This window comes from Zosterops lateralis, assembly GCF_965231275.1.
Source record: "Zosterops lateralis genome assembly, chromosome: 1".
Taxonomy (NCBI): domain Eukaryota; kingdom Metazoa; phylum Chordata; class Aves; order Passeriformes; family Zosteropidae; genus Zosterops; species Zosterops lateralis.
Window position 1 is genome coordinate 92668526 of NC_139762.1, and position 13174 is coordinate 92681699.

Below are 13174 nucleotides of genomic sequence, written 5' to 3' on the forward strand. Positions count from 1 at the left end.
GTGTGAATTTTAAAATCAGGAATTCATCTGGGCTGCCATTCCTACTTTTAGCATAACTTTTTCTTCAGCCTGTGACATGTTTAAGCTCTTTAATCACCTCTAATTATAATTTAGCATGACGCTAAAAAGCTTTTTGGCAGTTTGATGATTTAATATAATTCCATGACTGAATGGTTCTAGAGAACACCTCCTTGTCTCATCTCTATAGTTAAAATTCCCCCAGGAAACAGGGGACCTGCAACAGGATAATGCAACATTCAGCACAAGCCCTCCTTAATTGTGAAAGGGATTTCACAAATGAAATTCTAAATTATTCCCATTTTCTTCATTCCAAGCCTCTTAACGTGATCTGCTCTCCCTCTGTTAAGTTTCTCCAGTAGCAGACGTTGATAAATGTCACGTCTGCACGCTACCCCCCCAGCAGAATCATTCATCAAGCACTATCACACCGTTTAGCAGTGCAGCACTTGGATCAGTTTGGTGCTGCATATTAAATACTTATATACACCTACACAGAGGCCTAACAGCTCCTTAGAAAGCCCTTGTCTTCATAATGAAATAACCAGCTGTAACATACACAAACTGACTTATCAAACCAGCGAAACAGTGCCATTCAAGCCTGTTTTTCTAGGGAGAATTTTAAAAGTATTGGCTTTTATAAGCTAGTCCAACCACTCCCCCAGCTCTTCATTCAGGACATATGCAGGTAGGCACAGGTCTGCACTTAACAGACAGCACCCTTCTCCCATCTTCTTTTTAGACTTCCCCTCCTCCAGATTTCCTCTGCAAACATGCAGACACTCGGGGGTGGTTGATAAACACACAGGAAAGCCAGGAGACAAGGCGGCATCACGTGGCCAAGCATTCCGTAGGCTATATTGGGAACTGCAGTTGCCAGATTTGGAAGTACAAGCATCACTAAGGTAACAGATCGAAGGTGCAGTATTTTTCAGCAAAAGACTGTAGCCCACCAACTGAGAAGCTCATGCAAATAGACCATTTTCACACTCCTGCAGAGGAACTGGTGTGGGGTGCCCTTCAAGGATTTAAGCGATCTTTCCATCTTGTTCACAGCACACATCATGTTGCATGGTGAATTCGTTTCTACAGGCACAGCAGAGACTTAGCAGCTTCATGGAGTGTATAGATTTATTTTCGTCCACCACAGGTTGTTTTGTTCCTACACACACACATACTTCATCTCCATGTAAAGCAATAACCAACTGGTGAAACGTTAGGTGAGAAAAAAATAACAATCCAGAGGTACCTCCCCCTTAGGCTGGGCAGGCAGGAATCTTTCCACAAACTATGGAATGCCCACAGACAGAGAGGTTTGTTCCTTCTCTATGGTTCCCCTGGTGAGGTCAGTAAGGTAATGAATTTGCAGCTTTGATGCCTCTCTTGCCACTCTCTTTGCCTTGGAAGTGGAATGAATAAAAGAGCAATTTTTCAGGTGAAATTTTGGGTTGTTCACGCAGCAGAAACCAGGCAGCACAGCTGGGCAAACAGCAGATAGGCTGACACTGGTGGAGCAGAGCTGTTCATGCTGTGGACCATCACCTCCAAAAGCACCACAAGCATTTGTAGTTCAGCCATCAGCAGCAGCCCAGTTCCTTCAAAGGAACACAGGGACAATGATTGGGGATCACCAACTGCAAACTTTCACACTACCAGGGAGCTGGTAAGGCAGCTTGGAGGGCTGGCCAGAGCTCAGGAACTTGTGGGCAGGAGAGTGGCTGCAGACAGAACTTGGCTGAGGCTGTGCCTTCTCCCCTCTCCTTCTCTGGCTCAGGAGGGAAAGGGCTGAAGGACAAGGGTGCTCAGTCTCAGTGGCAGAGCTATGACACTTTCAAGAAATATTTAAAGATAAGAACTTGCAAATCAGCTGGGCTGATTGGTTTTAAAATATTCCTGTCCAGCTGCAACAATGTTTCTTGAATAGTTTAGTCTTCTGCAGAACCCAAGGCCTGTTTGTTCAAACCCCAGTGAAGCACAGACACTGACTGGGACCTTCACAAACACCAACTGCTAGCCCCCCTCCACACATCCCTTTCCACCTACTCCCAACATGCCTGCAGAAAATGGAACCCCTGCCTGTTTTGCAAGCACCTATACTTACTGTCTAGAAACTCTGCTTTATCAGATTCTATCATCTGATTTTAAGGGAAGACTTTTTTTTTTATTATTTTTGAACCAAATTTGAAGGTGCTTCTGACCAATGAGGGTCCCCTTCAGGAATTTACCTCTACTCCTTCTCCTGCTTTAACCTCATTTAAACCAAATATTCTTGTCATCAAGTTTTTCTTTTTAAAATTATATATTGCTTTATTCACTTCATTCTATTGCAGTATAGATGTGGTATTAACAATAACTTGAATTCTTTTCCAATATGGTATGAAAGAAAGCTAAGAATCAGTTCCAAAAGCAGGGCCTTACCATAACTTTCCTTCATTGATTTACATTAAGATGATTATATTAATTAAAATTACCATCCAGAATAAGGTAATATTTATAAAAGATAAATCTGTGCCATCTTAAAATAAAAACAGATTCTGTTCTTCTGGAATGCAGACAATCTCTCCAAGCCTAAACAAGATTCCAGTTTATCTACTGCCTTCACATTTTTTCAACATCTCTGTCCCCCAGTGTATTTCAGATGGCAAGAAATCTCAACAGCACAAAGAAAAAAATCTAAACAAATCACACTTTTCTTAAAACTTTTTGAATATCCAAATAAGCTAAAATCCATGCTACACAGATGAAGATCATGCTACTGTATCAAATAAGCCCTTTTTCACTTCTTTTCACTTTGAGATATATATTTTTTTAAATAAATTATATGGTTCACAACACAGTGTAACTTCGGATAAAACCTCAGAAGTCATGTTCCCATGCAGCAAGCCATGCTGTGATGCTCTGGGAACTTAAATTCATCTATAATTCATACCATCTTATATTGACCTTTAACAGAAATGCTTTACTTGGAAAAACACAAATTGTTTATTTTGGCCATGCATAGCCCCTGTATCTAGAGACCTGATATACCTGACCTACCTTGCTTCAGAGCTACTACACGACCTAAACTATATAGGCTCAGCAATCCCAAAAATTAGGTGGATGAGATATACAACAGTCTCGCAAAATCCAAAGTATTTCTGGAAAGCATACTGTGAATTTATAGCAGTCCTGTCTTAAATATATTGGAAAATGCTTACATACATTCTTGAACTGACTTGGATTTCAATTCCTAATTTGTATTTTTAGTGAATAACAAGTGTTTGGCTTTCTTAAAATTTTAATCTTCTTGAAATTTCAATCCAAAATGTTCCTCAGTTCAGCCCTCAACATGTAGAAGCTCTCATCATAACATGGATTCCACAGCAGGTAAATAGCTCCAAAATAGATTTGAGTCTTTGGACTTAGACAAAAGTGAAACACTTAATAAAGACTTTTCCTAACAGCACAATTACATTTCTTCAGCAATATCAATTTTGTAAGGTATATTTTAATGAAAAGCTTTTCTGAAAGAACAAACCCATTATTTCAATTTTCTGGAAGCCAAACTCATTTGCACCAGCTAAGATATTCTAAATATTTAAAACAATTCTATCTACTCTTCCCTAATAAATTGTTTGAACATTTAATATCTATTGATGCTGGGTATCTGTAGCTCACTTTCTCAAGAATGCCCTACAGTCTTCTCATCACCTCATCTTGCAAGAAATGTTTAAAGCATGGTTAAGTTCTTCCCCCAAATTTGCTTGTGCTTAATTCCTCCTCTTATCCTCTTTCAGCAAGGCTTAACCAAGGAAAGAGTCTTTGGCTACATATGTCATGCACCAGTTGCAGCCCTGTAGTCTTGAGTTACTTCTGAATTAGTCAACAGATACTGCCTGGTAACATGTCAAGGGATTCATTGCAGACTGTGAGAATGTGTCACAGAAAATGAGCTAAGTCTTTGAATGGGGCATTCTGCAAGTTCACATACCAGATAGCTTAAAGCTGCAAAGAATGCTGTGGCAAAACACTCTTTTTTACCTACCTCCAGGTTCAGCTTTTCTGTTACGATATTCTAACATTGTATCTGTGATAGATTCTTAATTCTTTCACTGGGTTCTCCCAAAGAAACAAATGCTTTCTCTACCTTATTTATGCATTCTTAAATTTGCAATTTCCTTTGTATAATGATGAATTTTAGTTAAGATTCCCTCCCATTTTCTCCTACTTGTAATATCTCTAGATTCAACTTTCTCAGAATCCAATTTTCTCAGCCAGCTAAATCCAGCAAACTAAATACAACACTTAGCTAAGTTTCAGCATCTCACAGCAAAATTACCCTCAATTAGTTCCTTTCTAGAAGTACATATTTTTGATAGCATCTATTATAAGTGAAGAGACAACTGGCTGGAATTCATTTGAACAACTTAAACCTTCTACTGACTTGCTGACAAAAATTAATTTCCTTTTCTGTGTACACCATGAGAAGAAGGTTCTGCAGAAGTAAAGACTTCATAATTTCTGTTTTTGCTTTGCCCACCAGATGTAGCTGCATGGTTTATCTGCTGAATTTGAGCTCTTATATCTGCCATCACAGGAAAAGTATCTATCTGCTAACTTTTTGGATTGCTTCCAATAAAAAAATATATTTATCTTCTCAGGCTCCTGAATGAAATGTGGTTTCCATGGGGCTTTTGTGCAAAAACAGCAGCTTCGTGCTGAAAACTGAAAATGCTACAGATGGTCATTTCACAGGTCTACACATTCCAGTAACAGCTATGGGGCCACCCCACTTCATCAATATTAGCATGATTACTGCACATGGTTTACCTGTGGTCAAGGTGGCTGAAGTCTTGCAAATTCAGCTCTCTGGTATCTTGTGTCAGATAAATCGTATCAACATCCTGTTAAAAATATATAACCAAATACATCTTTACAGAATTGCAGTGGGTTTGTCGGGCTTTTTTTTTGTCAAGCACTATGGATTTACGTGCTCTTTCATCATTAGTACAGGTAGCTGAAAATAGCTTCAGAACAAGAGAAGCACTTACCCATTGTACTTCTTCTCTGTAGGGAAATCCAAGCCAGTCACAAACGCAAGCATACATCTGCGAAAAGCCTCCTACAAACAACCCAAGAGACTATTTAACATAATAGTCAAACAAGCAAACAAATGTACATCTAAAGGAGACTTTAATACTCAGAGATCCAGTTTTTCAAAACTCACTCTCTTTTTCTCTCAGAAGACTGTCCATTGTGCTTATGAAAGGAACTGAGACTATCCTATCTTCACTTGGTAAGTTCCAAGAAAGCTTAATATAGTGCCTTCACCTACCAATCAGAAGTCTGCTTCACACTAATTACACCTTAAAACTAATTACACCTTTACAAGCTTCTGCCAGAAATAGAATTAAACTTCCTGACACTGCAATTCCAGTCCTTTTATATTTGAACATTTAAATTCATTCTCACCACAAGGTCCAAGTTCTGCCACTGTCTGACTGTCCCACAGGGCCTGGAGATTAGCCAGTCTTTCTGAAGGCTCCATAGTTACTTTTTTCATAATCCTCCTAGATGGAAAAGAGGAGAAAAACACCATTCATAGCTTTGAAAGTATTTTTAAATATATAAACCTTTTTTATTTTAAGAGCATTATTAAATGGGTGTATAGGAAGGATTACCATTTTTAATACAGCCCACTTTTCCTACCTAAAAGGCAAACACATCACTATGCAGCACAGCAGGAGTAACATTCTTTCTTTCTCTCTCTCTTTCTTTCTCTCTTTCTTTTGATTAACCCTGTGACTACTGGAGCAACTAAACCCTTTTGTATTACAGGATCACTCTATCCAAGGAGACTTGTGGCCCTCATCTGACACCAGGATGCCCAAAAAGGGAAGAGACATGGTATTAATGGTTACCCTGAAACCACTGCTGTATATACACTGCTTTTATGCAGTGCATAAAACTTTGCACCGTGGTGAAAAGGGCTGAGCAATTCCATGTGGCCTCTAGGCTGCACTCTTTTGATATCCAGATCCAATCTTTGTAATTTGGCAGCAATTTCCTTCCCTAGATAGACAAGAAACACAATACTTTCCCACCTTGTAAGAAACAAAATGATCTGTTTTTCTGCCTGGCAAGTCTGCCTCATAAACTACAGGATTGATGAGGGGCCTAAGGAGGTGGGAGGTGGAGCAGAAGAGAATTAATAAGCAATAATAACTGGAGAAACTGCTTCCCCCCTTTCTTGCCTGATCTGGTCCTCTACCATCTACACAACTCCAATGCCTTCATTTTGTAAAACTCTGCCATCTGAAAGGAGAGCAAGAAATTTGATTTCTTTTCTGGGAAGCAAGCACTCCATGCAGCTACCTGAACTGCTCAGCAATGTTCTCAAGAAAGCCTACAGAAAACATATAGAGAGTTCAAGGCCTTCATAAACAACAAGAGAAACAGTCTTGCAACTCTCTTTATTCTTTTTGTCTGCATTTCTAACACTATTACTGAGGTTTTACAGCAACCCTGCTCACAAATATTCAGTTGTATTCATGTTCTTTGAAGGGAGAGCTCAATCTCCACTAGGGCAGTAAACAACACTGCCTGAGAAGAAAATTGGAAGTGGGAAAAAAATAAAGAAAACACGAAAAAGAAACTGCCATCCAGAGTTTGTGAACTTGATTTCCTACTCCACCTACAGGAAAGGTGAATAATAAAGACATGCACTCAAAATAAAACATGTAAGTTTAGCCTAACCATTCACATCTCATGTCTGTTACTAAGGTTCACTTATAAAAATCAACATGTCTGGGAAAACTCTTTTCCACAGCCCACTTTTTCTAATAATGCTGAAAACCAGGAGCTGAAGAGAACAGAGTAGAGCTGCATGACTTGGTAAAGAGTGATGAAGATGAGGCAATGACTGAGAAGAATGAAAATGAAGAAAAACTACTGAGAATTGCTGCAAGATGATACAATCCAGAGACACAGGTAAGAGAGAAAACCAAAGGCACAAGTAATACAATGAAAAGAAAAGCCAGAAAAGGAGACAAATAATTCAAGGAGTCAGTTAAACCATGGGAAGTATATGACAAGACTGCTCAGGGCTCAGTTCTGAAGAATAAGGCTCACAATCATGTGCATTGTTCCACAAACACTGAAAGTAAATGGACTTTTCCCTCCACTCCCAACTCAGATTTTACTTCTGGTGGAAAAAAAAATAAAACAGAAAAAGGAGCCAGTTAAAATAAAAAAGACAGAACCTAAGCTATACCTGAGGCTGGAGAGGCAACAAAGTAAAATAAAAACTTAAGACCTCAAATAATTGCACCCCCCTTCAAACCAAAGGCTTTTATGACCCTACAGGATCATGTAGAGTCTACCTGGGCTCTACACTGTGTCCAGGTCCTGCCATACACCTGGACAAAAGCTCAGCACTTGCAAATATGATTCTTATATCCCCAGTGTGTTTCTGAGATCAGCAGACAAAAAGGGGTGGCTTGTCACTGCTTCCATACAATCTGCTCCCACTAGAGGTGCCCTAAAGGATACTTACACTGGTGAGAGTCCAGGAAATATCTTCCTGAGGCAGGTCCCGATGTGTGCCAGCACCTCGTTCACATCCTCTGAGGATGCCATCTTCATGGAGATGCTGCATTTCTCAGTTTCCATAATCAACTATAAATAAAAGTGCAAGAGGCTGAGAAGGGTCTCATATGATTCACGTCAATGAATTAAACAGGAAAGCATTTTGAATGCCAGCTGAATGCTCGTAGGAATCTGTTATTCTTTAAGACATGAAACAGCAACGCTCCAAGTAAAGTTTCTGAAAGCTGTTCTTGAATGTACAAGACCCCCGTATGCAAACTTTGCTTTTTCTAACAGTGCCCTGCTTCCCACGGGAATACAATTTTCAAAGGATCTTGACCTCAGCTGACACTTTGAAAACCAAGAACTTTTCACAGCATTGTCCTCTTTTGAAACATGTCCCAGAACACCAGGAGAAGCAAGCACAGCCTGACAGGAAACTATTGAATAAGCAGGGTGCCTGTTTGCTTCAGCAAAAAGTAAAAGTCTTTAATGGCTGTGATCCCCTGGAAAAGCTCTAATGCTTTGTTGTGTGCTGTTTAAGAAAAAGCTGTGGAGCTGTGTTGTCTCAGTGCAGATGAAGCAGTAACTCAACCAGTGTAACAGTCTCACTGTCTGGGGGATACGTGCTTGGGAGAGGGGGATAAATAAAGCCTTTTGAAATGAGCCTCTCTTAGATATTGAGTGTTCAGAATCAAATCAGATTAGAGTATGAGTGACACATCAGTTCTGTTGCTGCTTTTGGCTGCATCACAGGAAGCAGTGTAATGTTTCTGTTGACTCCAGTGAGAATAGCTAGCACAGCCCAAGTCATCATCTCTTTTAGATGAGAAGCTGTGCACACACAGTGAGAAAGTAACATTAGGCATAAATAGGTGAAGACAGACAGTAGGAGAGGGGACTCTACACAGTGTGATACAGGGGATTGCTTCTTATTGAGGCTGGTTTCCACAGCTCCTTTCGTTCCCAATTCATGCCTAGGGTCACCACCACGATAATGCTAGAAGAGGCTGTGTTACCCCTAAAGCACACTGAGACTATTCAAATCTTTTACCATCAACTTTCTGAGCCTGTTGCCACCACTCCTTTATGATGAATGAGTGGGCAACTCCCCAGTTTTTCATCATCACCAATATTAGCACATTTCCTTATATTACTCTGTGCATTTGTTCATTTATCTTACAGTAGGAAGCTCTTCATGGCTCTCTGCAAGATGCCTAGCACAAAACTACACTCTTCTGATATCACAGCTGTAATATACTGTTTGCAGGAAAACTGCAACAAAATCATTTGCTCCACAAGAAATAATCTAGGATTATCTCTGCCTTCAGTTATAAGCCTCACACAGTTAAAACACAAATGAATGTAAACATGAAAAACCTTAAGAAATATTTTAGGGAAAATGTCTGCTCATTGGGGCTGCTACAACAGTGATTATCTATGTCTCCAGGAATAATTAGCAATAGTTATCTGGTGTTTTAGTACTTTAAATTTAAAAAGCCATGAAAACTTAGAATTTAGTAAATGTCTCCCCATTAAAACACCTGATTTTTTTCCCCCCTCCTTTAAGGAAAGCTTCAAAGGACAGGTTAAAAGATGACATGTTAATACAATGAGAGCTTTTCGGAGTTCAAAGTATCTCACAGGCACTCCTATTCTTAAAAAGCTCTTTAAAAGCCAAACACACATGAAACACATGAAGACTTTGATACAATTGAGCTGTCAAATCTTGTCAACATGCTCATCTTATGAATTTAAAACGCTCTAAAGGCATTCTTCTCTTCAGCATCTTCCCTTTGACATTTACATTTTTGGGCATGTAACTTGCTGTCAAATATATTTTGTGTTGTACACAGTAAAGGCATGAAGAATAGTTGAAAGCAAAGCATTTCTGCTTGCAATGTAAGCAGTAGCTTTTGGCTTCCCCATAAAGGTATTCACCACAGAAGCCACTGCAGCTTGTGTGGTGATGATTGAATACCAGCCACCATTGCTTTACCAGCTCTTAAAAAAAGTTCCACTTATGATACAAATGGAAACTTGTACCATACTGAACTAGGAAAAAACCCAATCTACTTCTTATCATTATTCCAAGTGCATAAAACATTCCTAAAACTGACTTTTTAAATTCGTATTGTTATTTTTAAGACTTTAGACCAGCATGAATACAAGAATACAAATGCACAGTGTGCTCAGTGGAAGGGGACACCTGCATGGTAGAGCATTGACTGGAACAGATTTCGCAATGAGTAAACAAGTATCTTTTAACTACAATACACTCACCTGGCCTGGTTTACTGGAAGTTACTCCTTGGATTTCCAAGTAGCTGAAAGTTAGTTCTAACTGTAGTTAGAAAAGAAAACACCACATTAGTGCAAACATCATCTTATTTTAATGAACATTTACACTTCTGAATGAGGTTAAGAAAATCTTGAGCAGGGTACTGATATTTGATATTTGTTTCTGTAATTGACACTAAGTATTTGTTAATACCTGGATGCATTTTTCATTTTAAAAATACTTACATTTCCTTGTTACAGGTTTAAATGGTTATTAGAGGTTATAGGAATACCACACTGGACATTTTATTGCAAGCTATAAGCATATAACCTTATAATCAATTTTATGAATAAATTTTACTATAAAAAGCATCATTAATACAATACTGATAACAATACAGTACTGATGTGTACTCTTGTGACTGATTAATCATTTATTACAACCCTTACAGCTTCGCAATTATTCTTTCATTAGTTACATTGATCACAGATGTGAAAAATTTTACTGCAAGGAAGCTGAAGGGACATGTACACACTATATATATATATGAATAAAAATAACATATATAGATAGATAAATACAGATACAAACATAAATGTCCAAGGACTGCTTTAGCTTGTCTAACAGTATGAGAGGAAGTGATACATAAGCTTTGTCTGAGTTGTTGATTTGGATGACAGTCAGACTAGGCAGGGAAGAACACACTGAATCCAAATGGAAGCTCGGAAGGCGGCACGGAATTCTTCTCCAAGGACAAATCTAGGGCTACAGGGGGTGTGCTAAGATCTGAATTCACAGTTATGTAGACAATCATCTTAACAGCTGAGATACACAGAAACAATCTCTTGGACTGAATCGTAACTAGAGGGCAAGATATTAGCTCATTTCCTTTTAGTTATCATTGAAACCATTGCAACTGAGCAAGTCTGTTTGAATTGCACAAAGTTTCCTGTACTGTATCTTATCCTAGTCCACAGTCAGGGTGCTCCCAGGGTAACTGGCAACCACCATATCATTCTATTCCTGCATTTTATCATGGTGGTATCACTGTATCATTCTATTCCTTTTCCCATATGAAAAAGTCAACCCTGAATGACTACTGGGGTGCTCAGAACCCAGACACAGTCAACGAGACTCTCTTCCTGTAAAGGCTGGAACAGCACATTGGAAAGTCAGGAACAGAGGTACCAGCTTCCAGAAGCTGGTACCTTATCAAAAAGCTTTCCAGAAAACTTTTGTTATTACTGTCTCCTTGTTCTTTGTTGCCTATTTGCTGAATCCTTATCCCTTCAGTTCCCCTCATGATTTGACAGGATTAGAAGATAAATGTACTCCTCTCATTTCTGTGCAAAGTTCACCTTCCACCAAAGGCCTTTCTTGGTGAACAAACTTTGAAGTTCTTGGGACTTCATGTGCTTAATTTCACACATTCTGCTTCAGGGGCAGCATCCACAGCAAAAAAACAGTTTCAGAGGTGCCATCACACCTGGTTATGAAGCAAGTGAGCACAGGGAACTGAGGCAGGAGGGGCAGAACCAGCACAAGCCTCTTCTCAGGGCTCACACCAACACCCTGAATTTTCCCAAGTTCAAGGCATTAATTTCTCTTCAGTGCTTTATTTCTGGAATAAAGCTGGAAATCTTTTGTGATGCCACACCTCTGTGCAGCTGCATTAGGGCAGAAAGAAAAAACAACAAAAAAAAGGGAGTAGGGGGGGGAAGCCGACACCAAAGAAATCTATAACAGCTATTGTTGGCTACTGGATTAAGCAGGACTACATACACAGAAGGCAAAAGCTCTTTTTTTCCAATACCAATTAAATATTTCTTTACCTAAATCACAATGAAATTTTAGGGGAGGAGTTTATGTGATCGAAATCCTTCATATTTTGAAAACTATTTACCTATCAACTTGAAGGTTCTTTTTTTGCTAAAGTATGTGCAAACACATATATACATATATGTATACACAATCAAAAACACTTGAAAAGTTCACACAGACCCAAACTCAAGAATTTATTCTGCAAATCCTTTTGCCTAGAATTAACAAATATCAGGAAACATGGCACTATGTCTACAGCTCATCTTTGGTTCATTTTTCTAGTTAAAAATATGAATTTATAGTCCTTGCCTTGCAGCAAAAATGTAAAACACATTCTAAACATCATCTACCTCAAACTAAGAAATAATTTTTACAAGGTTTTAAAAGCATAATCTCATTTATTACCCAAAATTATATGTTTATAAAATCCTCTTAAAAAGCTATCCATGCCTCTCATTTAGGAACCTTTCAGTTACCCAGACAGCTCATTTTACAGTTTTTAATTTTTTCAACCAAAACTTAATGGAAGTTGCACTAGAAATACATTCACAATTCTGAATTACATTCCCACAAATATTTTATATGCTGATTTGTGGGCATCCAACGTTTACTAATGTAGCAATCACATTTTATATAGACTGTAGCAAGAATTAGCAAGCTTTAAGTACTGTCCTTCCTTCCCAATCAGTCCATCCTGATTAGTGGGAATGAACTGATTGGACCAGAGCGTGAAGTTTAGACATGGCCATTGTAATATCATTACTTTAAGGATAATAGTGTGAGTTGGAATTGTAGTTAAACAACATTAATTCTTTTTACTTTGATCCTTGTTTAGTAGATACACCTCAACAGCATTGTTTAAGCAAAAGGAAAACTTGGAATGGAATGCAGCAGTAACAGTTACTCAGAACTAGCCATCTCTAGGCATACTCAATTTTGTTAGAGGTCCCCAGAGAAATGATGTGTCTTTGCTGAATGTTTTCAGCTGTCTTTTGAGGAGTTACTGCCTGACAGTTATACAAAAGTTCTTGGGTTCAGAAAGTTTCTGTGCAGCTATTGAAAATACTACAGACATCAGAAAACTAAGTTTCACTAACCCTCATAGAAATGCATTTTCAACTATTCCAATAATTGTTCAGATATAAAAAGTTTAATTTTTACATAAATCATAAGCACAGCTTGTCGTCATGTTCCTTCTATTTGGTATCACCAAAATTGCATTTCTACTAGTACAGAATACATATTTTAGATTTTAATGAAAAAAAAACTTAAGTTTTTCAACTATGCCAATCTATTTAATGAGTTCTGAGAATTATTTGAAGCACTCAAATAAACAGAGTTATCACTTAGTACTCCAATCCTCAGCCTTCAAGAGCTTTTTGATGACTTATAATGGCTTTGCTATTGTTTAACACAATCACAATTACCACCTGTCTATCATATTGCACTGATGTCTGAGCTGCTCATGAACTGGATTTATCTTTTCAGG

General features: G+C 38.4%; 1 protein-coding gene across 5 annotated transcripts in view; it reads right to left on the reverse strand.

The window, feature by feature from the left end:
- The window catches only part of CARMIL1 (capping protein regulator and myosin 1 linker 1), a 192058-nt gene that overhangs the window by 97300 nt on the left and 81584 nt on the right, over positions 1-13174 (reverse strand). For all 5 annotated transcript variants that reach the window (XM_083859964.1, XM_083859965.1, XM_083859962.1 and 2 more), the window contains 5 exons: positions 9868-9927; positions 7553-7674; positions 5470-5567; positions 5049-5119; positions 4828-4901 (listed from right to left, as the gene is read on the reverse strand). In XM_083859964.1, coding sequence (XP_083716090.1) covers positions 4828-4901; positions 5049-5119; positions 5470-5567; positions 7553-7674; positions 9868-9927 — 425 coding nt within the window. The remainder of the gene's footprint in view (positions 1-4827; positions 4902-5048; positions 5120-5469; positions 5568-7552; positions 7675-9867; positions 9928-13174) is intronic.